The sequence below is a fragment of the Harpia harpyja genome, chromosome 2, assembly GCF_026419915.1.
Source record: "Harpia harpyja isolate bHarHar1 chromosome 2, bHarHar1 primary haplotype, whole genome shotgun sequence".
In the NCBI taxonomy this organism is placed as follows: domain Eukaryota; kingdom Metazoa; phylum Chordata; class Aves; order Accipitriformes; family Accipitridae; genus Harpia; species Harpia harpyja.
Window position 1 is genome coordinate 53,082,080 of NC_068941.1, and position 27,165 is coordinate 53,109,244.

At 39.3% G+C, this 27,165-nt stretch overlaps 1 protein-coding gene across 1 annotated transcript in view; it reads left to right on the forward strand.

The window, feature by feature from the left end:
- WWC2 (WW and C2 domain containing 2) overlaps positions 1-27,165 on the forward strand; it is a 111,244-nt gene that overhangs the window by 63,482 nt on the left and 20,597 nt on the right. Inside the window, exons 6-14 of the mRNA XM_052779657.1 lie at positions 517-646; positions 1,168-1,314; positions 2,266-2,339; positions 9,911-10,153; positions 15,092-15,181; positions 17,052-17,665; positions 21,211-21,334; positions 23,851-23,931; positions 24,015-24,101. Of these exons, the coding sequence (XP_052635617.1) occupies positions 517-646; positions 1,168-1,314; positions 2,266-2,339; positions 9,911-10,153; positions 15,092-15,181; positions 17,052-17,665; positions 21,211-21,334; positions 23,851-23,931; positions 24,015-24,101 (1,590 nt within the window). The remainder of the gene's footprint in view (positions 1-516; positions 647-1,167; positions 1,315-2,265; positions 2,340-9,910; positions 10,154-15,091; positions 15,182-17,051; positions 17,666-21,210; positions 21,335-23,850; positions 23,932-24,014; positions 24,102-27,165) is intronic.

A 27,165-nucleotide genomic window follows, 5' to 3' on the forward strand; every position in this document is an offset into this window, starting at 1 on the left:
AAACTGTTAATAGTAGGAAAGGTCTACCCAAAAGCTGCTTCTGTGCTGCAGAGAGTTACAGTGGGGATGGGAATTCTGACAGTGTTGTCAGCAATAATGCTGTACTCCTGGTAGCATGTGTAGGAGTCTTCAGTGCTCTGTGCCCCTTATGTCTTTAAGACTGGATCAACTAGAATTGCTTGTGGAGTCTGCCTTTGGTAAGGCCCCAGTAGTTTAGCTAAGGTGGTTTTAAAGCCAACAGAAGTATTTTTCCATGAAATTTCCTGATGTCAGAAAAAGCCATTCACTGGGCGCTGTGTATGTGTTGGATAGCTTGACGTTTTTGCCGAGGATTAAGTAGTAAGTATTTTAATGGAGACTTCAGTGTCCTTTTTCCTCTTTGCATGTCTGTTACAGGAAAAGGTATCTCTTATCTCCATCTCTTCTGTTCTCTAACTATGCTTCTGTCTGAAGCAGAAGAGCAGAGATGTTAGTATTATTTTCTGTATCTAGTATTAATATTCTCTTTTTCCACAGAATTGACAAAAAAATGTCTGGGGGCCAGAGCGGGTATGAACTGTGTGAGGCCAAAGCCGTCCTGAGTGAACTAAAGTCCATCAGAAAGGCGATAAGTTCAGGGGAAAGAGAAAAACAAGATTTAATGAAGGTATTTTGAACAGTTGACATAAGTTTTGTGTGGATTTGTTTTAACATGACTCACTTTCTAGATGATAAATACTTTGCATTTTATACTTTTTAAGGGATTCTCAAAATTCTTTCAGCCAAACTAGTATTAAAATCAATTTTTGGATGCAGAAACTGAAGCCTGTGACGTTCCTAGTTCGAAAGGCCACTGTATGTCAGTCAGAGAATATAGATTTCTGAACTTGTATTTAAGGTACAATGCTAACCTATTTAATTGGTTGACAAGTTAAAAAAACAAAACAAAAACAAAACCAAAAATGAGACACACAAAACCATTAGTACATTACATTGTCACAGGTGTTGGTCACTCTTGGTGTCACCTAACAACTGTTTGATTGAAAGGATAGTTTGCTTAATATGAAGTAAACCCAGAATTTTCATATTGGAGTCTTTTATGTAAATATCTTTTGGGGATAAACTGGTATAAAAATGGTAAAGTGCAAAGGAACTTTAACACCACCTCCTTCTCTGTTTCCTGGACAGAGTCTTGCAAAGCTGAGAGAGAAATTCAATCTTGACCAGACCATCGGGACATCTGAACCAGACTTGAGTTCCAGCTCTGTAAACTCCCAGCTGTGTTTTTCTAGACAAACTCTGGATGCAGGGTCTCAAACTGACATTTCTGGTGAGGTGAGCTTTTTTCCATTTTGTCAAATATAAAGAGAAATTGAATCAGAATGCTGCGGTTAACGGAATTGGAATCAAGTAGTTATTTACTGTTGCTGATAGGTCTATATATACACGTTTGAGAGAATTACTTAGAATCAGTTATCTGATTTTTTTTTCCTCTTTAAATTTTAAATCAAGATTCAGATGAACTTTCTCATAAATGCTTCATGCCAAACATATAATGTGATTTAATCAAATAGTTCCAGTAAGTGAAGATTGGCATAAGTAGATAGTGGGTTTTGGATATGTTTTACCTTACAGACTTAATTCAATATGAAGACATTTTTACTTTTCAGAAACAAGATCTCAGAATTGAAATGTGCGATTTCATTTCACACAGCTGAAAAGCTGTTAATGGAACTACTTGTTCAGTGATTCATTAAAACCTCTGTTTCACTGACGGTATATTTTACATACACAGAAATCTGTGCATAATTTTGGTACCTTCTTTGAAGTTGTGTGAGCTAAGTTTATAGGGAAGAGACTGTACAAGGTCTTCCAAAAAAAAGAGCTAAGCTTCTCTTATGTTTTGTAGCAAATTTATTGAATTCTTACTTCAAAATGCACTGACTTATTTCTAAATTCTGAGTTCAGCGGAGTTCAAAGTAGGAGATTTAAAATTTCGAGTGCAATCACTGCAAGACTACTTTGAAAATACTCTTGCTCTACTCTGATGGAGTATGGACAATTGGTAGTATGGTAGTTAAAAATAGATGAACTGGATCAGAAGAAAGCAGCACTGTTTTGTACATCTGAGTAGATTCCTGACTAGGCATTTAACAGCGAGTGTGCTGCAGGTGGGTGTGGTTTTACTTAAGTCATAATTTTTCTAGCCTGTGCATAGGTTTTGTTGATTCATTTAGCAGCTTTACACAGTAATAAGGCTAATTTTTTTCTTTTTTTCCTCATCAGGTTGGAGCAAGAAGTAGATCAAATTTAGCAGAGAAGGTCAGACTAAGTCTTCAATATGAAGAGGCAAAAAGAAGGTAATCGGGTTAGTTGCTTTGTTAAGTTACAAACAAAGTTAAGTCTTGAGTTGGGAAGGTGTCTGGTCTCTGCAGCACTAACATTGTGCTCGCAGTGACATCTAGTGGACGGCTCTCTGGAGGCACTGTGGGCATCCCTGGAAAGGGTTTCTTTTTCCTTCAGAATGCAAGCAGACTTTCAGGAGCAGTCGGTGCTTTTGAACAGTAGGTTTTACATTTAATGCTAAGTTGAATGTGTTAAGAAAATGCAGAGAGTGACAAATTAATGGCAGTTCCAGGATTAGGGGAACAGAGAGTGAGCTGCCTTTCCACTGAAAGGAGTCACCAGGTTATTTATGTCCATTATATCCTTCTTTGGGATCATCATTTCAGTTTACTATGCCACTGAAGGCTCTTCAGTTTTCGAGTTGCTTCAGACTTCCAGTGCAGATTTAGTAGGCTTAATTATTTCTTCTTTCCCTGGGACTTTGGATAAAGTAAATACTTGTTATCACTATGGGGTTGGGGTTTTTTAATGAGTTTAACCTGACGAGAGAAGAAATCAGAAACTGCTCCACTCATGAATGTGGAATGCCTTTCAAAGAAAGTTCTGCAGTGGTTGCTTATGAAAGCAGTGCCATTTTGATGAATTGCCACAGCATTGAAAAATGGGCATCAGAAAGCAGAACGTTCAGGGTTAGAATGACATGTCTTCTGGTGCACCAGAAGTGCTGCATAATACTGGGGGAAGATATACTACTTTAAAAGAAAAAAAAAGTGTGTGTGGGATATCTTGCTATTAATAATGTATTAATTGTGTTGTATTAGTTTCTAATACTTTGCACAAAATTAGGTGTCAGCTATTCAGAAAACTTATAGTTTTTGTTATGGAGGTGATTTGTAATTTAAGGGGAATAGAAATCTAAAAAAGTTATCCCACACGCAAAGTTCCTTTTTTACTATAAAGAACTGTGATGGGTTGACCCTGGCTGGATGCCAGGTGCCCACCAAAGCCGTTCTATCACTCCACCTCCTCAGCTGGACAGGGGAGAGAAAATATAACAAAGAGCTTGTGGGTCGAGATAAGGACAGGAGAGATCACTCACCAATTACCGTCACGGGCAAAACAGACTCAGCTTGGGGAAAATTAACTCGATTTATTACAAATCAACCGGAGTACGGTAATGAGAAATAAAACCAAATCTCAGAACACCTTCCCTCCACCCCTCCCTTCTTCCCGGGCACAACTTCACTCCCAGATTCTCTACCAACCCCCCAGCGGCACAGGGGGACGGGGATGGGGTTTACGGTCAGTTCATCACACGTTATTTTCTGCCGCTTCATCCTCCTCAGAGGGAGGACTCATCACACTCTTCCCCTGCTCCAGCATGGGGTCCCACCCACGGAAGACAGTCCTCCACAAACTTCTCCAACGTGGGTCCTTCCCATGGGCTGCAGTTCTTCATGAACTGCTCCAGCATGGGTCCTTTCCACGGTGTGCAGTCCTTCAGGCACAGACTGCTCCAGCATGGGTCCCCCACGGGGTCACAAGTCCTGCCAGAAAACCTGCTCCGTGGGCTCCTCTCTCCACAGGGCCACAGGTCCTGCCAGGAGCCTGCTCCAGTGCGGGGTTCCCACGGGGTCACAGCCTCCTTCGGGAACCCACCTGCTCCGGCATGGGGTCCTCCACGGGCTGCACATGGATATCTGCTCCACCGTGGACCTCCATGGGCTGCAGGGGGACAGCCTGCCTCACCACGGTCTTCACCACAGGCTGCAGGGGAATCTCTGCTCCGGCGCCTGGAGCATCTCCTCCCCCTCCTTCTTCACTGACCTTGGTGTCCGCAGGGTTGTTTCTCTTACGTGTTCTCACTCCTCTACTCCGGCTGCCGTTTCCCGTCTGTCCCAACTTTTTTCCTTCTTAAAAATGTTATCACAGAGGCGTTACCACTATCACTGATTGGCTCGGCCTTGGCCGGCAGCGGGTCCGTCTTAGAGCCAGCTGGTATGGGATCTCTCGAACACAGGGGAAGCTTCCAGCAGCTTCTTACAGAAGCTCCCCCTGTAACCCCCCCCACTACCAAAACCTTGCCACACAAAGCCAATACAAGAACTAAACAAGGCAATAAAATAAAAAAACAAAAACACTTTTCCCCAGATGAAAACTGTGCTAAAATGCCATTTAATCTGAGCTTTAAATATTATTTCAGTTGGAATACTGTGGCATGGTCAATTAGAAAACTAGGAAAAGAAATTGCAGCTAATAAGTACCAAGTAAAGGCATAGTTGGTTTTTATGTTTTAAATGCAGGAGGCTGCACAACCAACATTTTTTTTTGCCTAATTTCAAATATAAACCCTCCTCATACTGAGTAGTAGCTACCATCCTTGCTGGTAACAACAGTAATCCTTTATATCCTCATTACAGATCATAAAACTTTACTGTATAATCAATGCATTCATCAAAGAGCGCTAAGGCTGTTGTGTTTGTTCAGGATTGAACATGCATGATTCTGGCTCAGAATCATCATGTACATAATATTAATTGTCAGGTGGTGTTTTACATGCAGATAGATGGCATTTTTTCTCAGGTGTGGTTGATCCAAAACTGGATCCATCCTCTGTTTTGACTATTTCTTGATACCAAGAAGTCCCAGCATTGTGTTTTATCTCTCCTTTGTAGGAACAAAAAAATTCCTGGCAGTAAGTCAGTTTACTAATTCTACCTAAAAAAAAAAAAAAAAAAAAGAAGAAGAAGAAAAACAGTACAGTATTCAGAGTATGGAGTAGTGCAGCACAAGATCTTACTTCCTCACAAATTAGTCAGCCAAGAATGTGGGTTGAAATTTCAGTAGCTCATGTACTTACCTTTGCATAACTAAGTATTTGTTCTATATAACATTAGTGTGTTTCACGGTTAAATTATCTCCTTTTAAATGGTATCTTTATGCAGTTTTGTCTGAAAACTGTCCAGTAATGAATATTCTTTTCAGCTTTAAATAGTCATATTCCTTGAAGACACCATTAGTCTTTAAAGTGTTTGCACATACCAGTTTTATCAGTGACTACAAGGTGAACTTAATAAAGTGTACATATCTTGGAATAATGAAGATATATACCAGTTTGCACATAAAGTTCAGTCCCTAATTACACCCCCCCAACTATTATGGCCATTTTAGTCATCACTATAATTTAATAAGTATTGACCATCTTTTTAAATGTGCAAATTCTTAGTTGTTTTGTGTTAAAATAACTATGAGAAAGAAAGGGTCTTGTAAGTGAACTTCTGTACTTGAAAACTGTCAGATAATTTTGTATTTTGAATATTTTATGTTGCTTAGCCAGCAGAATGTCTTGAAGAGGTGGAATGTTGATGCTAACTATGCTAAAGTCAGTTGCAATTGTTATTCAAAAGGATCTGGTATAGCATGCTGATAATCCTATCCTGATGTGGTAAAGATCTGGCTAATATGCCTTGTTGACCTGTTGAGCAAGGACTTCCTCAAAAGAGTGAGACCAGTTCAGTTTTCATATCCATCTAGTCCTTTGCCTGTGTGATGAAGCAGCTGAACAGTGTCAGTTACAGTAGCAGAGAGTTGTCTATAGCAGAGAGAGCAAAAGAACTGTTTGGAGACCACCATCCCATCCCATAAGCCATCAAACAGCTGTCAGTAGCAGCTACTTTCAGAACAAGGTTAGCTAGAACCAGTGACCTGGAGGTGAAAGTCTTAACATTTCATTATTGATCTGAAACTATTCAGTTGTTTTCCCTCTGAATACTGCTCCTCTAAAGGACTGTTGAATATAAATGATATATGTAAAAGCTGCAAAATATGTTGAAATGCTTCATTTCATTTCATTCCACCATGTGGTTATGGTAGCACTGCTGATAGTATTTCTGTTTATTTTACATTGTTTTTCTGTTAAAATACCCTGAGTCAAACTTGTTCTTGCAGGGGTTTGGTGGGAGTATAGGTTGTTTTCATTTTTGAAGCTGTTGTTTTTTCATTGAGGTGCAGACAACAAGGAAATGTTACCCATGGAAAAAGAAAAGGGGGTGGTTCCCTTAAGCTTCTAGTATAAGCAATGGGATAATTAAATTCAACATTAACAATTCTTAGCTTTGACCATAAATAAATGCCTTAATGTACTGTAAAATTAGTACTGGAGATGCAAAATAAGCATGATATTAGTTTTGTTAACCACAGAAAACAAACTGGAAAGAAGAAAAACGTTTTCCCAGAAATCTAATAGGACTACAGAAAGATTATACATACCAAATTATCTGTGTGTATTTATGAAGTGTGGCATGGGTCATTACCTTAGGTAGTGCCTGGTAACATTGAAGTTGCACAGACTTGTATCAGTTGTTGAGCTGACTTAGGTGTATTTTAGTATGGCAGTTACAAATAAATAAAAGTAACAGTTTAAGTAACAATAAAAGATCAGTTCCTCTTGCCCTAGGTTGTATGGGAACGTCTTTCTATTTTGACTTCTCCTGTCTCTGCCTTTTTCCCAGCCTACGAGAAATAGGTACAGGATGCTAGGAGCTGTTACATAGTTCAAAGCTTCCATATCTTTAGCTATGCAGCTGGTTCAGGTGTGGCTAAGGCTGGAAGTAACTGAAAGTTAACATCTTGGGAGACGGTCCTGAAGGGCAAAGGGGTCCAGGAGGGATGGACATTCTTTAAAAAGGAAATCTTAATGGCTCAGGACCAGGCTATTCCCATGTGCCGCAAGTCAAACCGCCGAGGAAAACGACCGGCCTGGCTGAATGGGGAGCTTTTGCTAGGACTTAAGAAAAAAAGGAGAGTTTATCATCTCTGGAGGAAAGGGCGGGCAACTTGGGAGGAGTACAGGGATCTTGTTAGATCATACAGAGAGAAAATTAGAAAGGCGAAAGCTCAGCTAGAACTAAATCTGGCCACTATCGTAAGGGACAACAAAAAATGTTTTTACAAATATGTTAACAGTAAAAAGAATCCCAAGGAGAATATCTATCCTTTAATGGATACAGAAGGGAACGTAGCAACCAGTGATGAGGAAAAGGCCGAGGTACTTAATGCCTTCTTTGCCTCAGTCTTTAATAGTGAGTCCAGTCATCCTCAGGGTACTCCACCTCATGAGCTGGAAGGTAAGGATGAAGAGCATAACATACCCCCCTTAATCCAGGAGGAATTAGTTAGGGACCTGTTACGCCATCTGGACACTCACAAATCTATGGGACCTGATGGGATCCATCCAAGAGTACTGAGGGAACTGGCTGAGGTCCTTGCCAAGCCACTCTCTATCATCTATCAGCATTCCTGGTCAACAGGGGAGGTCCCAGAGGACTGGAGGCTTGCCAATGTGACTCCCATTTATAAGAAGGGTCAGAGGGAGGATCCGGGGAACTACAGGCCTGTCAGCCTGACCTCGGTACCGGGAAAGATTATGGAACGGTTTGTCTTGAGAGCACTCACACGGCAGCTCCAGGATAAGAGGGGGATCAGGCCGAGTCAGCATGGGTTTACGAAAGGCAGGTCCTGCTTGACCAACCTGATCTCCTTCTATGACCGGGTGACCCGCCTAGTGGATGAGGGAAAGGCTGTCGATGTTATTTTCCTAGACTTCAGCAAGGCCTTTGATACTGTCTCTCATGGCATACTCCTGGAGAAGCTGGCGTCTTGTGGCCTGGATAAGTGCACTATTCACTGGGTGAAAAACTGGCTGGATGGCTGAGCCCAGAGGGTAGTGGTGAATGGGGTGAAATCCAGTTGGCAGCGGGTCACAAGTGGTGTTCCCCAGGGCTCGGTGTTGGGCCCTGTTCTGTTTAATATCTTTATTGATGATTTGGATGAGGGGATTGAGTGCACCCTCAGCAAGTTTGCAGACGACACCAAGTTGGGAGGCAGGGTCAATCTGCTTGAGGGTAGGGAGGCTCTACAAAGAGATCTGGACAGGCTGGATCGATGGGCTGAGGCCAATTGTATGAAGTTTAACACGGCCAAGTGCCGGGTCCTGCACTTCGGTCACGGCAACCCCATGCAGCGCTACAGGCTTGGGGAAGAGTGGCTGGAAAGCTGCCTGGCAGAGAAAGACCTGGGCGTGCTGGTTGACAGCTGGCTGAATATGAGCCATCAGTGTGCCCAGGTGGCCAAGAAGGCCAATCGCATCCTAGCCTGTATCAGGAACAGTGTGGCCAGGAGGAGCAGGGAGGTGGTTGTTCCCCTGTACTCGGCACTGGTGAGGCCGCACCTCGAGTACTGTGTTCAGTTTTGGGCCCCTCACTACAGGAAAGACATTGAGGTGCTGGAGCGTGTCCAGAGAAGGGCAACCAAGTTGGTGAGGGGCCTTGAGCACAAGTCTTACGAGGAGCGGCTGAGGGATCTGGGGTTGTTCAGTCTGGAGAAGAGGAGGCTGAGGGGAGACCTTATTGCTCTCTACAACTACCTGAAAGGGGGTTGTAGTGAGGAGGGTGTTGGTCTCTTCTGTCAGGTGTCTGGAGATAGGACAAGAGGAAATGGCCTCAAGTTGAGGCAAGGGAGATTTAGGTTAGATATTAGGAAAAATTTTTTTACTGAGAGGGTTGTCAAACATTGGAATGGGCTGCCCAGGGAAGTGGTTGAGTCACCATCCCTGGAGGTATTCAAAAAGTGAGTGGATAGGGTACTTCAGGACATGGTTTAGGGGGCATGGTTAATGGTTGGACTTGATGATCTTGAAGGTCTTTTCCAACCGAAATGATTCTATGATTCTATGATCTTCTTAGATATGTGGCACCTATAATGGGAATTTTTAGGCTTTCCCAGTGGACAGTGAATCTTTATTGCAAGACCTGTACTTCTTAAGCTATGCTGCTGAGCTCATAGACAGTATGATTATGGAGACTGAACACTGGAAATAACCTGTCTTGATTGGGACTGAGCTATAGTACAACAATAATGTAGGGAAGTTTCTGCTTCTATTATATGTGTGTATCTGCAAAATATGTATGGATAACAAAGTCTTGGGTGTCTTAACTCTGTGATTTGACATCTGCAATGGGAACAGTAGCTGCACAAACTCAAACTTTTGAGTTAATAATCTGCCTTCTCTTTAGGTAGCCACTGTCCTATTACCTTTTATTTTAATCACATAGAAGAGCAATGCTTTTTGCCTTTTAAGATTTGCATACATGCATGTTGCTGCAGTGAGCACCTTGCTATGGTGCGCCTTCTTTCACCATGGTCATTGCTGTTTCTGACGAGCAGTCAGCCTCCAACAGCTTAGAAATCCATCATACTCCTCAATGAGTAAAGCATAGTGCCACTACTATGTTACCAGACAGATCGCTTTCAATAAAGCTTTTATTAACGTTGTGACTTCTTCTTCAACTTGGCATTGGAACAGGAGCAACTGATTTTTAATGCATATGCATATTGCTGTTGGCCTGGATGGGTGGCTTTTCTGGCATAGTCTGCATTCTTGCGAAGCAAAACCAATTAAAAGTATGGCTTTGAGTAGAAAATGTTGTTATATCCTGATACCTTTCGAAGTACTGTATCACTTCTGTCTTTCCTGGGATTTGTGTGCTGTGCTGGGCTGAGACAAGTCTGCTGTGTTTTATTTTAGCATGGCTAACTTGAAGATTGAACTCTCTAAGCTAGATAGTGAAGCCTGGCCTGGGGCACTGGATGTGGAAAAGGAAAAACTGATGTTAATCAATGAAAAAGAAGAGCTTTTAAAGGAACTCCAGTTTATTACACCACGCAAACGTACTCAAGATGAGCTAGAGCAGCTAGAAGCAGAAAGGAAGAGGCTTGAAGAAGAGCTGCTGTCTGTAAAAAGTACACCCAGTCAAGCACTTGCTGAAAGGTAAGGGGTTGTCTTTTGCTAATATGAAATGCTTCTTTCTGCAGTCTAACCTTTGTACTCATTACAGACCCTGAACTATGCCTTGATGGGCTGTTTTCCTTCAGTAACTGTTCTATGTAGATCTTAATTAAATTTGTTATTAGCCCACTGGGCAGAAACACAAAGAAGTCTTCTGTACTGTGAGAGAATGCGAACACCGTGTATGTGCTCTGCAATATCAGTTGCTCTGTGTTTGTTACCAGCATGAAAATGCCTGTGACAGATGTTAAATAACTGAGGAATGTCAACATACCAGCAGGAGGGCAATACATCATTCACTCGTTTCTGATAATAGCTGTAAACTATTTGAACTCAGGTTACAAAGATTATCTTGATTGTTGCAACATCTGAAGCCTTTCATTGTGAGTTTTATTACATACAAAAATGCAACCAAAAGGGAAAAAAAAAGTTCAGAGGAAGTATAATTGCTGCAAAAGTTTCCTAACTTGCTGCTACCTAACTGGTAACCAAAGCAACTCCTGCAATAAATTGTTCTAGCCAGATTCAGAGTTAGAGAAAATCAAAGGTGACTGTCACAAATGGACTTTTCATCAACTGTAAGTGGAAATAAATTTATGGCCACCTCTAGCACACATAAAATGCAATAAACAGAAAATGTCATTGTGTGTATCAGTGTAGTATGCCTTATTGAAGTAATACAATCAGCACTGTAAGCCTTTCCTGCTTCCCTCTGCTAGGAAACACCTGCTGTTGCTCCAGTTTCACTGAATGGTGAAATTTCTGTTAGTGGCTTTAGAAGCTGGGTCCTAAATTGTAGCTGAGTAGTGAGGAAATTTTTTGTTTACAAAGGACATATATGTGCATTAGGCTTGATTTTTAAACGTATTTGTACACTTTAGAATAGTTTAAACTGCATTGTATCGATAATCCAAACGTGTTTTAGAAGAAGGGTTATGTCCTACAGGAACTATATTTTTGCAGAAGTGTTACCTGTCTGTGTTAGTAGTCTCTAAAGTACCATGGATCCGTTGCTTTCTGACTTCCATTAATAAATAGAGAATAAGGGGTCAATAATAAAATCGCATTCACAAATAAATAATTTGAATCTAAGATTTTGATAATGTGCTGTTATAATAGCTAAATCCTGACTCATGCTGTAAATAGGTAGCTGGTTTTAGTCTTGTTTTGGATTTGCTTGTTTAGTGCCAAAGAAAATTCTGCACCTGACCGTTTTCCTTACATGTCAGATGCCAAACTTGGAGTACCAAGGGCAAGTAAAATTGTCTCCTATGTCAAGAAGAAATAAAATGGCAGATTTTTTCTATGTGTAGTGACACAACTAGTTGTTAGAGCTTAAATTTTTTCCCTCTGTTTTCTTCCGATTTTTCTGCTTTTGATTTTTATTCCTGAAAATGAGGAATCTTTTTCTGAGGTTATTGTAAGATTTCATGTCATACACTGCTGGTTGAGGTGGCTTCTGGTTTGCTTTTTTGCTATTCCAGTGAATCTCCATTGAATTTCTATCTGCAACTGTTGATGATATATATTAAAACTGTCTCCCTTGATGACTTCAGAGCACATCAGTTCTTTCACACCAGGCTATTCTGAGATTATTTCTGGTGTGTCTGCTATAAACATAAAGAAAATCCTCATTTTGTAGAAGGATTCTGATGGTGAAACTTTTCCTGAAATGTTAATTTGAGAAAATGATACATTTAATTGTATCAGATCAACCATCAGCATTTTGTTTCTTGGAGATGAGGAAGATTCTTTTCTCCATTATCAGTGGAGGAGCCACACCATCCTCAAAGTGCTGCACTGTTGTTGCATTACTATTTTCTTTCATGAAGTTTCATGAATGCCTTTAGGTTTCCAGTGTTTTCACAGGTACTGATAATGAAGCAACAATGTAAGCAGCTATGGATTGTGTCAGAGCTTGATGCGATGAGGGTTTTTTGTTTTGGTTTGGTTTTGTGGGTGGTTTTTTTTGGTTTTTTTTTTTAGTTTTTTCTAAAGGGGGAAGAAACAGAAGACTTGCTCTGACTTAAAACAAAAACATTATAGCGTAGCCCTGGGTTATTTTGGAATAGGATACTGAAATTGCCACTAGTAGATGTACTTGGAATCAATTTACAGAAGGAGGGTATAAATCATAACGTATCAGCTTCAAAAAAGCAGAGACAGGGCATAATCTGACTGCTCTAAGAAGCCCTCCAGCCACTATATAGAAATAACTGGATTGTGAAACTGTTGAGAACTATTTGCTACTTTCTTGCCTCTGTGTTCATGTCAGGGAGATTCCATTACTGCTTTAGTCCTGGGCAAAATCTTCTAAGTAATCACAGGCATTTAAACAGATGCATGAGTTAACTACTTGATTGTGCTGTTGCCTGCAAAACTGGCCCTTGCTCTTGTGCCTGTCATAAACAAACATGTCCACATAAGTTTACATTGAAAGGTGACGTATGTGCACTTTAACTTTCTAATGTATTTTTTTTAAGATTCTATGCCCCTCTCAGCAATGTTACAATTTAAGATCAAAACTAGAGAAAGATGTCTCACAAACACTCAAGTCGCTCCTGCAATGAGTAATAGGCTAATTTAGATAGGAGGGGTGCAAAGAGGAGGGATTGAGAAAGGCCCATGTCAGAATAGATAATGTGATGGTTGTTTAGGTGTTTACATATTCTTGGGGATATTAAAGTTCCTGCTTATGCTAATGCTATGAAGAAGGAAGGTTCATTGTTTGAAAGTTTTGGGGGTTGTTTTGTTGTTTGGTTGGTTGGTTTTTTTAATTTGGCCTGATGTAGAATAAAAAAAATTTCCTTGAATCTCAATTTGTTGTGAGATAGTAAAATTATTTCCTGTATGTCTTGGAAATTCCAGGAGCGATTTCATCATCTAGCTTGTGTTTGTGACTTGTGACTAACATCTTTCTGAAATTTCCCTACAGGTGTTAATACTACTTCTTTAATTACTAGTAGATCAAATTACATCCAGGAAAGAATTTTTTTTCAGGAGCTGGATTATATGGGATAAATTACATTTTGTCAACCTCCTTAAGATAATAAAGGAAAACAAACTTTTGCTTGTGCTTTGAAGAAAACAAACCTTTTAGTTTAATAGTACAAATTCAGTGGATCAACTATAGGTGTCTGTTTTGAGGACTCCAGTCAAAGAAGTTCCTAAGCTTTTAATTTTCCTTCTTGCCTTTTGCCATTAGCAGTTGAACACATACAGCAATTTTTGTGCCTTTTCCTTGAAGATAAAATATGATAATTCACTATGAAAAGCCACAAAAGAGCTAGTGAGGAGCACTCTTGCTTGGGAAAAGCAGGACAGATTAAGCTTTAAAAGATAGAAGGCATTGATAAATAGTAGAATGGTAGGAAAGAGTGTCTGATACCATAGATGAGCATAATTCTTAGTTCGGAAACCCGTGCGTGTGTCTTCCTGAGCAAAGAATGAAATACTGTGTATGCTTTTAACAGTCTTAGCAGGTATTGGTAGATGAACATATTATTGCGGTGTAAGAGCACACGCAGTGTAGGCAGTGGAGTGGAAGTTCACACCCTGGCTGACCTCGGGGTAACTTATTCACCTTTGCATAACCCAGATTTGCTCGCTGAATAAGCATGGGTGTAAGCAAGTGCTTTTCATGCTTTGCTGAATTGAGGACTTAATGTCTTTTTACTGGTATCTGACACTCAAAGAGAGTGAATTCTGGGAACTCTGGAGTATTTCATTCAGTTTGCATAAGAAAGCAATGGTTGATTTTGGGGTTTTGTTCTCTGAAGTGTTCTCTGCTTTGAATTTTAATTTATACATCCTTGAGATGCCAGAAAGGCCAAAGGAACAGTTTCTGAGAATGAACATCAACCTTTTTTTTATCTTTTTTTCTCTCTCTCTTTTTTTTTTTTTTTTTTTTAAAGGAAGGGAGGTAATTTCTTGTCTCTCAGATTAGTTGTTTGAGAACTTGTGACATCGATCAGTTGACTGAGCAAGGGCTAGAGGAGAATATACTAATCCACAACTACAGGAGGGTTTTAGCTGAATCCACTGAGGGAAAGCAATTTACTTGGTGTTGTAAATGGGAGTGATAAAAGGGAATTATAAAAGGAAAAAATCACTGTAGAGGTTAGTGAATGCTTTCTGCTAGCAGCCAGCCAAAAGGAATGGGAGAGTTCCAGCATTCGTGGTTTTAGAGCTGCACTGGATAATGTTGCAGGAGGCAATAAATCCTGCTTTTTCATAAAGGTGAACCTTGATAATGAGCATTACAATGCTATGTGGCTCTGAGGTGATGACAAAGTTGTTGAGGTTGTAGAGATCTTTACCAAGGACTCCTAAATATGGTCCATTGTCTCAGAAGATTGCGCTTGAATGCTGCTTTGATTTTCTGTGCTCTGTCTCTATATGAAGACTCTGAGATCAAAGGGAGTGCTTTAATTTTAAACTTCCTGCAGTGCTACCCCAAGTTCCTGCATTATTAGAACTAATACTGGTATTAATGTTCTTTGGGGTTTTTTTCTGAAACTGTATTAAGTGAGGAGCCAGTCTACAGCATGGCTTTTGAAAACTGTATTAGTGCAGATCTTATTTTCCTGAAGTTGCAGCTATTTTCCCAGTGCTCATGTGTTGCTCTTTTATTGGGTGCACGTTCCCCTTGGTACAGTGTGAATGTACCAACACTGCTTGCTTGTACACTCAGCAGGTTTGTTACAGTGCTTAGTATTCTGCAGGTGAAGTCACTCTGCTGAAGTGGTTAGGGTTTTACGATAGGACTGAGAGCTAACACAGTCTTTTGGATTTTAGTAGTTGGCAACTAGATGAAAATATGAGGGATGTTCACTTTGTTTCTGTCTTATCTATAAAGTATTTTAGCCTCCAGATTATTTTGTAATGCTTTCCTGTACTTATATGTACCTCTCTTTCCAGACTGAAATTGGAAGAGAGAAGAAAAGAGTTGGTACAGAAACTTGAAGAAACTACGAAGTTAACTACTTATTTGCATTCACAACTTAAGAGGTGAGACTGTACTGCATAATGTAAAACCTGTTTTCAGCAACAATCTAATGGACCTGGATGTCTCAACTTCATTCTTAGGTTTTTCTGTTAGCTGGAAGCTGAAGAAAATTTGTTCAATATTTAAGGAAGAAAATGCAAGTTGAATAGCTTCAAGCGTTTTGCCACCATGCAAACCTGGTGTACCTTTATAATTTCAGTAAGCACTCAAGACTGGATTGAATGGATTTTTTGCACAGCTTCCATAACTAAGCAGGCAGACATTATTTTGCTTCAGTGTACATAAATAAGTAAATCGGGAATTCTCTAATTGGTCATATCTTCAAAATCCTGTCATTGAGAAGACCAAATGCTTTCTCAGAGTTCTGTCTAAAAAGAGTTATTAGAACTGTAGCCTTTGTTCTGTGTAATAACTGGAGAGACTTAATGAGTGTATGCATGAAAATACTTATGTGAATAGTTGATTCTGGTTTTATTCTGCAACATGGACATACGCTTTCTGTAGATGGAAATGTATCCTCAGCAGGATATTTTTTTTCCTGACAGTCACTGATTCAAAATCTGACTCTGGGTTTATGAAATTCATAGTGATAACAAAAAAGTAATCAGTTACAGCAACTGTGAATTCAAACTCATTGCTCTGATGAGAATTCCAATATTTAATGATACATGTAACTGGTCCTAGGGAAGAGTTTCTCTCAATTCTGGACTGTTACCCTGGGCTACCAAACCACGTGTCCATTATATTTATTTAGAAAATCCTGAATTTTCTTGCATATCCCAGTGGGATACACCAATCAGACAATGTATTAACGGTTACCTGTTCTCTTAGAAGTCAAAATGGGGCTTTAAGAGGAAAAATGTTTTTAAGCATTCTATAAAGGTCCTCTCACAATAAGCCATACCATCCTATTCCTGGGATCTAGGCTGGCTTAGCTATTTCAAACATCTCAGCCAGATCCCATAAATTGCATCTTGATTGGTGATTAGTTAGGGAAAGAGTCTTTTAAATGTTTTTTGGTTTGTTTTTTTTTTATTTTTAAGTATTTTGTGCTCATGTTTGTTTGGACTTTTGGGAATCTCTTTGTCCTGTTAAAAGCAGTTTTCTAGCTCAGTGGCAAAATTTTTTAAAGTCGATAGCTCTGTTATTGTCCAGTAAGCTTCTTTTAAGTGTTTAGAAGGGGCTGCCTTAAATTATTTTTCATGACATTTTTTCCCGGTAGAGTCCTCCTGAGCCAAGGCAGTAACACTTGCTTTCTCTGGCCTGGCAGGGCTCCTTATCTTCTATTATTAACAAGAGAAGATTGTATGTTACGGCCTTGGCCATGCTTATGTAGTTGCCTTTAGCGGGCATGTAGAGTGTGTGTTGTCTGACAGATGTGAAGCTGTTCTGCTATAACTTGTCTCCTTCTAGCTGCCATCTTTCCCAGGTGCTTGGGCAGAGGGCAGGCTGCATAAATTGCTCTAGACCTGGCAGCACTCCTCTGCTGCCATAACCTCCCTCCCAGGGGTCCCTTTCCTGTCACATTGACCCCATGAGCCCCCACATCAGAGTGGAGCAGATCTTTGAGGGAATATAGCAGCTGAGAAGGCTGCCGTTACTGCTGGACCCATTTGTCAAATCTGCAGCCTTCTCCAGAAGAAAAGGGGCTTTGGCAACAGGCAGTAAGCTGGATAAATTGGCCTGATAGCGTGCAGGTTGGGCACACTGATGTAAGCCAAGTATGGGTGCTTAAAAAAAACGTAATGCTCCAAGCAGCATTCAGTTGTAAATCGTTATAGTGCAGCTCCAGTCAATCTTATCTCTCCTTGTACCGTTTTGTGCTTGTTTAGTTTAGTAACATCATTGTACCTGTTTGTGCTTTCTTTGCAGCCTCTCAGCTAGTACGTTATCTGTGTCTTCAGGGAGCAGTTTGGGATCTCTGGCATCCAGCCGGGGATCTCTGAACACATCAAGCAGAGGGTCATTAAACTCACTCAGCTCCACGGATCTCTACTATAATCAAGGCGATCAAATAACAGATTTGGACTATCAGTATAAACTTGACTTCATATTGCAAGAAAAAAGTGGTTACATTCCTTCGGGGCCTATCACGACTATTCATGAAAATGAAGTGGTCAGTTCCCATGGGAGACTGGGTTACAGTGACTCTCATTCAGCTGCAGACCATCCCAAATTGACTGAACCTCCCAAATCTGTGACATCACTGTCTTCCAGATCCTCCCTGTCTTCCTTGTCCCCCCCAGGCTCCCCTTTGGTTTTAGAAGCTGCATTTTCAATGTCAGCTCAAAATTCCCCTCTGCATCAGCTCACTACAGATTTTGAAGACTGTGACCTTTTGGGTGATTTTGCAGGCATTAGTCTCTGTGAGAACCAAATATTATTGGACTCTGAAGCTAGAGCAGGATCTCGGATTTCTACAGATGATAAAGATCTTAATGAAGGCGTCAGGCAGCCTCTGCCTTCTCTACATGAAGGAAGTTCAGGTAATAAAAAAATCTATTGTCAAATGTATATGCAACATGAAAATTTTGAACTAACAGCTGGCTCTTGAATGGGGAGGTACCTCATGTAACTGAAGATTATCTTGATCAGCCTACATTTGCCATGGCAGGCAGGCAGTAATTCTGATGGACGTTACGTAACTTCTAGTTTAGGCTGCAGAGAGCTACGATCACCCTGATTCCTTCTGCATTTTTCAATAGCTGTCTCACAAGGAAAGTTCATGTGTTGCAGACTCTGTCATGAAAAAGTAACAGAAAAACCTGAAGCGGGATCTTGAAGACACGGAGCATGTGTGGTATTCCTAGGTGTTGTCAGGATGTATGGGGATAGAGCAAAAATACCCTCTGCTGGTTTTTGGTAACTTGAAATCAGATACCTTGTTTCTCACTGAAGAGTAAGTTACAAACTGACATCCTCAATAAAAGAGATTTCTGGACTTAAAAAGAGTTAGAATTTTTATGTGTGTATGTATATCTAGTTATTCGAACCTGCTGTTGCTGAAAGATCTGTGTTTCACTTTTTTTATGTGAGTTGAGAAAGACAAGTGACCACATGCCATGTAAGTTACAGTGAGAGTCTCCCTATTTTTAACGTGGATTTCCTAGCTTTTAGCTTTTATCTGTCTGAGTTAGAACAGAGCTCCTAAGCTAGTTCAGGCTCTCCCTGCAGTCTGTGGGTAACTTCCAAAAGGATGAGTCATCTCATCCTAAAACATACTTCCCTTTAAGGAAGATGGGATGAATGACCCTGTGAGTTATCAAGGTATCCTTAGTAACTAGTTAACTTTAACTTTGAGGTGACTGAATTAGGTGTAATGAATTCCACTTCTAGTCTGCAGTAAAAGCCCTGCAACATACTTAGTCGTCTTACATTGTCAAAGCCTTTGGCAGAGTGAGAACTTCAAAAATCCCAGCTGTCAAGAATTGATGGCTTGTCCTCAGTCTTAGAGTTGACTTTGCTGCCTTTTGTTAGGGTTGACAGTACGTTGTCCTTTCTCTGCACATTATTGACTTTTCTAGTGGCATTCTGTGTCATTGTCTTTAAGTATGTTGCAAACATTCGTTACACAGTGGCTCGGTTTTCCCAAGGAAGAACTGAGGGAGCCAGATTTCCAGTAGTGCTGAGCACTGGCAGCCCTGTTTGAAACCTGGTCGGCACCTAGTATTCCCAGCTCCATGCTTCTGGGCCTAAGTTGATAGTGAAGCGGCTAACTAAGGAGTTTGGGTGTCTTAGAATAAATACAGCCTAGCTCTAGAGAGTGCATTGTCCAGATTTGTTGCTAAGCTTGAACTCTTGTGCCTGGAGTTTGCCAGTTTTTAGTAAAAGTACCTGGACATATTGATACAGACATATATTTTAATGAGAAATTTGGGGTTTTTTCCATCTCTCTCTATATATCTCTCTCAATGCATTGTTGTAACTTCTGTTGGTTAATTAGCTTAGCTTACTGCACTACTGTAGTAATTTCAATATTGACCAGAACAGTGTGGCACCAGAAGAGAAATGTATGGTATACATAGTACAAGCTGGGAGTCCCCCCTCTGTCCAACTGTGCAGAAAGAAAAAAAGAAATTGACTCATGTCCGAATGGTCTGAACCTGTGAAAGCAAAGTGGAAAAACATGGAAGGGCATTTGGGGGGAGGGGGGTCATTTGGTCCTTTTGAGTATAGTGAAACACAGTAGCTATTTTGCTTTAGAGCTGTATTATAAAAGATGGAAAAAGTAATTAATTTTCCTGCCCATATTTCAGCAGCATATCCTTTCCAAAATAACAACTTTCGGTCTGTCTGTCTTTGCAATCTGGCTGCAACTTATCTAGTCTGAGAACTGAATTTAAGATGGTTTGGGATTTGGGAACACATAGGGCTATGAGGAATCAGAATTATTTTTTTTAAATTTACTTCTTTAGATCATTATTTTCAAAGGCATCATGTGGTTGTCTAAAATTTTTGAGCTTTTTTGACTACCTGTTATTCTGGATAGTGTCAGGGTGTCTTTTAAGTCTATAAGTAGTTATGATTTTTAAATACAAATTTGTGCTGTGATTCTTCATACTGATACTTCCTCATGTAGTGTCATATATGTGATAAAAATTATCTTTAGTCTGTATTAAGACTGCCAAAACAAGCACTCAAATTTTGAAAAGCCAGCTATTAATTAATTATGCTTCAATACCTCTAATTTCCATAGTAAAATGGGCCTAACGGTGAGGCTTCAGTAAATTAGCAGGGAGACACAGACCTGGGGTTGGTTCGGTGTTTCTACTCCAATTTCATTCTTGGAACTGCTGCAATGCTGAACGGGAAGGTTTTCAACAAACTCAGCTGGAGGCATAAAACCTGCATGGAAAATTTCAGCTCACACTTAAGTTTTACAAAACCACAAATCTGAATACTGTTGAATCGTAACTTGGAGGTAGACAAACGTACCTGAAGACAGTATAGCTAGTATTTCGATGTAATAATCTGCATTGGCTCTTTAGATGCAGTGCTTACCTGCTTCTCTGTCTGTCTCTGACTTTTCTGTACAGGTGAACCATGCAGATATTTGCTCCTCTGCACATGTCTCTGCTGTCAGAAACCAAGTTGGAATATCATGTAGCTCTTCCACAGTCAGTCTCTGTCATTGTCAAAGTCAATTCAGGCTGCTGTGGTAATTCCTAAGGGTAATCAATAAATCATGTCATCACCTTCACCCCTCACGTGGCGGCGGGGGGAAGGGAAAGAGCACTTCATCATCAAGGAAAAAGCATTCCTACTGCCATAAATAAACGCACAAATGCAGCAATCAATCACCTAATCTGAAGCCTTAAATTTTAAACATCTTAACAAGATGTAAAGTCATGATTCAGGTGGGGATGATAATGCATAACAATATCCTCAACCCTTGGCAGATAAAAGTACTGCGTAGGCCCTCAACTTACTATGCTGCAGAACGTGGCTTTTTGTGAATGCTGCTTCTTCACTGCATAACACTAGCATATGAATGAGAGTTGAAGATTACAGCTAAGTAGTGGTTGATAGTAAAGAGACTGTAGCATAAAAAGTTTTTGATGTAGTAAGCCGGAGGGGATTTTTAATTTCTAGCAGTTATGTCACTGAGGAGAGGGTGTCTGTCTGACTTCTGAATATTTAATAAACAGTAGGCAAGCACTTTGCATGTAGCCGAAGTGTTACTACAGTGCAGAATGTGAACGTGGCAAATACAGGTTTAAAGATCAGGATAATGAGGGTTAATAATGAAGGATAATAACTAGCTCAACAGATACGGGTGATGATAGGAGCCTGTATCTCTGGGAAGGAATAATAGTTGTACACTTTCAAGTTCATCAGTTTGGCTATATCCCTAGCCAGAATATGTGATAACAGCAGTACAGTCTCAGAATGTTTAATGATGTGGAGCAAAACTACTCTGTGATACTCAGTTAAGGGTCACCTCTTTCAACTTGACAACTTTCTAAGCTATGCACTTCTCTCTTTCTGACTATTAATCTCTTAGACTGATTTTCTTTCTTTCTTTTCGTAGGTGTTGACTTACCAAGAAGAACAGCTAGTCACCTGCTTGAGGAGAAAACAGCTTGTGTATCTGCTGCCGTGTCCGATGAGTCTGTAGCTGGAGATAGTGGTGTATATGAAGCTTCTGTGAAACAGTAGGTTTGAGAAATAATGCAAGTCTTTCCACCAAAAATCTACATACATCTATAAGTAGTTATATAATACCAGCATAAGTAGTTTATCTGTCTTGCCTTTTTTTATAAATATTTTGTACTTTCATATTGAAAGGAAGGCATGTTTGCCAAACAGTGAAGGGGTTTTTTTAAGCTAATAAATTTGCATTAGAGTGCTTATATAGCTTGGTTGAATAGCATTCATATGCTACCTTCTACTCTTGGGTTTTTTCTTGCTAGAAGTGTTCCTAGGACAAAAGCTGGATTTAAACTACACAGGTTCTGCCATGTGACTATATTGACTCTACTCAGAGTGACTCTTGTTACTTCTTGTATTGTTTAGATACAGTCTTAAGATTGCATAGCATTTTGCTTGAATATTTTCTTTTTTAAAAAAGAGGATATAGGAAAGATAAGAAAATCCTCAGTTGTAATGTTGGTATAAAAATAAGCCAGGTCAGGGTTTAATGTTCTTGCTTTGCTGTGGTGAAAAGGATATAAGAAATGTATCTGCTGTTGTTGCTTTTTGACAAGACAACTTCTACAGGATTCTTCATACTAGTTTGTATAGTGTTGTCTGTTTTCTGGCAGGGAGAACAATGAACTTTAGGCTGCGTACTAGAAGACTATTGCAAACTATGAGAGAAACCAAAATATTTATTTTTCACCTCAGTTTTGGCAAGTTGTTGACATTTAAGAATTTTTTGTCCTTTTGAATATTCAGATAGAGAAGTTTTAGCAGTATTGTTACAAAGACGTAGATGCATGTCTTCTGTTGCCAGGCTAAATGTTTTTATATTAGCACAGGTAAAGGTGCGTTATGATATCATAAATGGGTTTTATTGGCCTCTGATAAAATTACTTTTACTTGTCAAGTCTTTCACAAATTAAAGGGTAATAAAAATAGATGAGACCAAATAAAAAAGCTGAAATCCAAAGGGATTTCTCCTAAAGTGTTACAATGCCCATTCAATCTCATCTTAGGTCATGGACCCATATTTCACCCTGAAGTCTGAAACCTAGTATTAGTTTGCTCCATGTCTGCAGTTAGACGTAATGCAACTTCTTAGGCTGAAATAAACTCCCATCTATTAAAAACTTAGCTTTCACTTGACTGAGTGGCTTTGACTGTGTATTTTGGTTCAATAACCATTTTTGTCTTTCCATTTTATTTCAATTCTGAGCCACTGTGATCAAAACTTACTGTTTGCTCCAGTTATAAGACCAGTGGATAGAAATGAACAGACATTGGACCAAAAGCAGTGGGTGTTCTGTGGAGCAAGTCTTTAGTCCTCCAATGACTACGAGTAGTAGGATAGGTGGAAAACAGAACAAATTCCTGTCGTCTTCCTGTCATTACTGAGGAAAAGAGGAAAGAAGGCAGTTGCATCCCCTAAGCCTGTGTACAAAAGGAAACTATTGCCATTTGTGCAAGCTAGGATTTACAGACTCTAGTTATTCCATGATAGTTCCAGGTGTGGCTACTCTTAATTATTACTGAATAGGAAGTAGTGAAGAGGTAATGAGTGCCTCTGTGTGAGTTGCTTATGTTTAGTAGAAGTGTCTTTATGAGCACTGTGTATGGAATGACTTACAATTTGTCAGTATGCTCCTGAAGTTACAGTACAGTGATTTCTGCTGTATAGACCAGTTGTTTGTATTGAGTAATGTAAGGCAGGGGAGGGAGTAAATACACTCTATCAAATTAGCCATCAGCCAGGAAATGAATAGTAAAAAGGAAACCTCTAAATGCAGCGTCTTAAAATAATGCTGTCATGTCTTGTGGGATGTCTGTGTCATTCTCCACATTTCCTGTCTTGACATTTTCTATCTTAATCTTGTTTATTGATTCCAAAAGTCTAGTTTTAAAAATCAATGAAACACATTAATACAACATCCTCACTCAAACCTTCCAGAAGATGACTGGAATTATTTTGCCACATGGATTCTCTGTAATTCCATTCAACGCTAGAGTTGCTCTTCAGCTGCAAGACTTGAGTCCCTTTGGTTCTTTGAATGGTTCCGAAAACAGGCTCAGAGGAAAGATGCTTCTTGTTTGCACAGAAACCTCTTTATTTTACAGAGCTCCTGCTTCTCAAGTATTCTCCAAAGCAGTATTTCATATCCAGTTTACGTGTGGTCTGATGTTTATTACAAATTTTAATTTCCAATTTTGTATTCAGGGAGATAAAGAAGTACTAAGTATGTATAGGAAAATGTCATGAGTTTTTCTCTTGCCTGTTAGTTTGGCCTGCCTCAGTAGTCAGCCTAAGGCCTTCCTGACTCATTACTGGAGTCGTCAAACTGTTCAGGCAGCGATTGTGTCTAAATCAGGCATTGCTATTCTGTAGGTTCTGAAATTCTCATTTGGAGTGCACACTGTAATTAAATCAGCCTGTTTAGGAGAATGTGTATACATTCTGTGTACGCATACCTTAATTATTGCTGCAAGCTAACTATAATTTTCCTAAATTTGAGTATTTGCCTGTTTGCCCTAGACCAAATGAAACTGAGGACGTTGTATATAGTGAAGATGATGCGACAACTCTAGAGGCTGCCCAGGTACAAATAGGACTCAGGTAAGTAACCAGCAAAGGGAATATTTCTGTTCATACATAAATGTGAATAGTAAACTTCCCTCACGTTGTCCTTTCTTTAACAGATATGACCACAGCAATTCAAGTTTTGTGATAATCATAGTACGGCTCAGAAATCTTCCAGCGTTTTCTGTCCCCCTTGGCTCTAAAGTGTAAGTCAAACAATCACTGAGCAGTAGTGTTGAAATATGAGAATATAATAATAAATTGTACAAATTCTCCAAAGGAATGGATTGATTTAAACTTTTCAAACTGTAGTAGTACTTAGCTTTTACACATTCCAGCAATACTGCAAGAAAAAGAAGTTATCGGGAAATTTGCACGTTGCACTAAAGTGGAACAAAAAGAATTTTTTTAAATGATGCTTCATTTAGTGTTTTTAAACATTCTGTAGCTTTGTGAGTACAGAACAGCTATTCTGTAGTTACTAAAAACATTCTTTTGATACTTTGCCATTCTTTCAGCTCAGAATGTTGTCTTTTTACATTTATGTGGCATTTTGATGTAAAATGATGTTAAAATAGTATGTGTCTTTTAAGTGAGCTTTTAATGGTAAGGGGTGATTTGATAAATTGCATGCAGACAAGCACAGCCACATTGAGATACACCATCCCTAACAACTGGAGCTTGGAGGTCTGTAAAGACTTAGTTCTTGTGTTGAATTGGACCAATATGAAAGGTCTGAAAGTAATTACAGTGGAAATCATGTGTAGGAAATGAACAAAAATGACTGAATAAGAAAATGTTACCGCTGAGATTCTAATCCAAAACTCTCATCTGTACAAGTAAGTACAGCTTGCCTTGGCTCCTTGGGGACCCTTGTACTTCAGTGAGCTTTTTTACAGACTGGAAAACTATCTTAAACTGTTGAGAAGCTTAATAAGATTAGAGTAGAACATACTCAATACTTGGAAAATTTGGTTTTCTTGCTGGTCCCCTTCCTCCTGTCCCCCATCACCTTGAATTCAATTGGCAGATCAATAGGAAGCCACTGAATATGGAAAGGATGTATGGAAAGGGATACAGGCCTGGGTACCTGTTGCATTTTCTCTGTTTGTTTTTGTTTGGTTTTAATAACAAATGGTTGTCTACTACCATCCTTCCTTCTCTGACCTCCATCTTTCCCCTGCTGACCTTCCAAGTTCACTAGCATTTAGCACAAGAATATAGAAAAACTATAGAAGAGTAAATTGACACAGCCGGGAGGAAAAGTAGACAATGTAGAATATAAAAAAATGCCAACAAAATGTTCAGTAAGATAAAGTTATGTCATAGCTGGCATCTTTTTAGGAATTAAAGTATGAAATTGTAATTACAGTAGTCAAGCATCTTCAGTGCAGAAGGCCAGATCTGCTGCTGCTAAAAAGATTTAATAAAAATAAAGCTACACAAAACAAGGAGAAAGGACAGACAGGGTAAAGGAAGGACCTTGCAAACAGCATTTTCTCTGTCACTTGCCATTGTGTGCATATATGTATATAATGTACAGATATGTACAATGATAAAATTCGGGTCTGGAAAATGATGCTATGTTATAACTATTTTTTAGAACATCAAATTGGATAGATCAGTACTTTATTGAACCTTTACACATAGAGGAATAGATTTGACATGAGGTCTTACTGATACCTGTTTCCACACTGTTTGTAAAAGCTGTTCATTTTTAGAGTAGGTAGAGCCTAGCTGAATACTTATTATTTGCATCAGGATCATTTTTTCATCAGTTCAGAAGTCATAGGTTTGTCACAGCAAAACCTGAGGCATTGGTTAACTTTTTAACTTTTTTTAATTAAAAATGAAAGTAAGCACTCTTTTAAAACAAAGCCAGTGAACAATTTATCTTTTACTTCTCTGTTTACCCCTCATTCTGGCGTGATGCCAATAAATTGGCTAACAATTGTTAAAAGAAAGCTCCAATGAATGACCTTTTAAATATACTTTTAATATACTTTATCTTCGATTCCTACCTCTTTCCTAAATGTTTCCTAATTGCTTAATCTATTAAAATGGCTGTTTTCAGTAGACCATGCAAATTGCTCACCTACATTTATGTGAACACAGCAGCAGCATTACTGGGATTACATTACACTACCACTTAACTTTGGGATGGGTTTGTCAAAATGCTGGATACCTGCTATCCAGGCTATATGTGTGAACCAAGCAACTTAGATCTTACTCTTTATCCCAAGAAGCTTGTATCCCAAGAAGCGTGGCATAATTGGGGAATAAAGGCTATGCCCAAATTCAAATAAGAAAATTAAATTTCTCACAGACCTAATTTCTTTCAGGTCAATTAATGTAAAACTAAGTTTTTAATAGTAATAGCAGTATGTACGTAGTCATTACCAGAAAATATAGCAATAGTACTATAAATTTTGGGAGACCAAGTTTTTTCCAGAATAATTTTCCTTGGTCTGCTTTTTCTTCTTGCTGTAGCTAGCTTCATTGCATTCTGTTCCACAGTGAATGTCAATTATATTTACAGCCAATACCAGAAATAGACTAATGCATACACACAAAAAAGATGTAAAATAATTACTATGCTCATTCATGTGTATGAGAAGGTGTGCAATCGGTAAATAGCATGTACAAATTGCATTAGGAATGTCTCTACCAAACTACTACTAAAGTGAGACCTGGAAGTTAACCAGTACTACCTTTATCCACATAATATCCATTCATATTTGTTACATAAAAAGAATGCAGCCGTGTAACAATTTGAAGTTATTCCCTGTGCTTGTAATTTAGGCTTGCAAGATGCATTCTTCTAAGTCTCACTTAATATATTATGAATTGATCTTAAGCAGCTATGGCCCTAGCTATTTTCTTCCTCATTTTCTTTAGTTTTCTGGTTTCTTTGGAGGTTTTGTTTTGTTTGTTTCTTTAAAAGATTAAAAGACGTCACTTCTTTTCAGTGCTGCTCACATTGTTCTAAGAGTTTAATTTTTACATCCACCCAAATTTTTCTCATTTTTTTAAATTAAGATCATGTTTCCTCCCATCTGTGACATTATTTTCAGTGTTCACAGTACTAAACCAGAGGACAAATTTGGATAGAGACAGAAATAGCTACCTCTCTTGCTACTACCTTACCAGGCACAGAAATTACTTTTTGGAAAATGTTTCTGCAAGGGGCAGGAGGAGTTTCTCACTCCTGTCTTTCACCTCTTTTCCATTCCACCTCTGATTTGTTGCTGTTTCATTTTCTTGCCATGC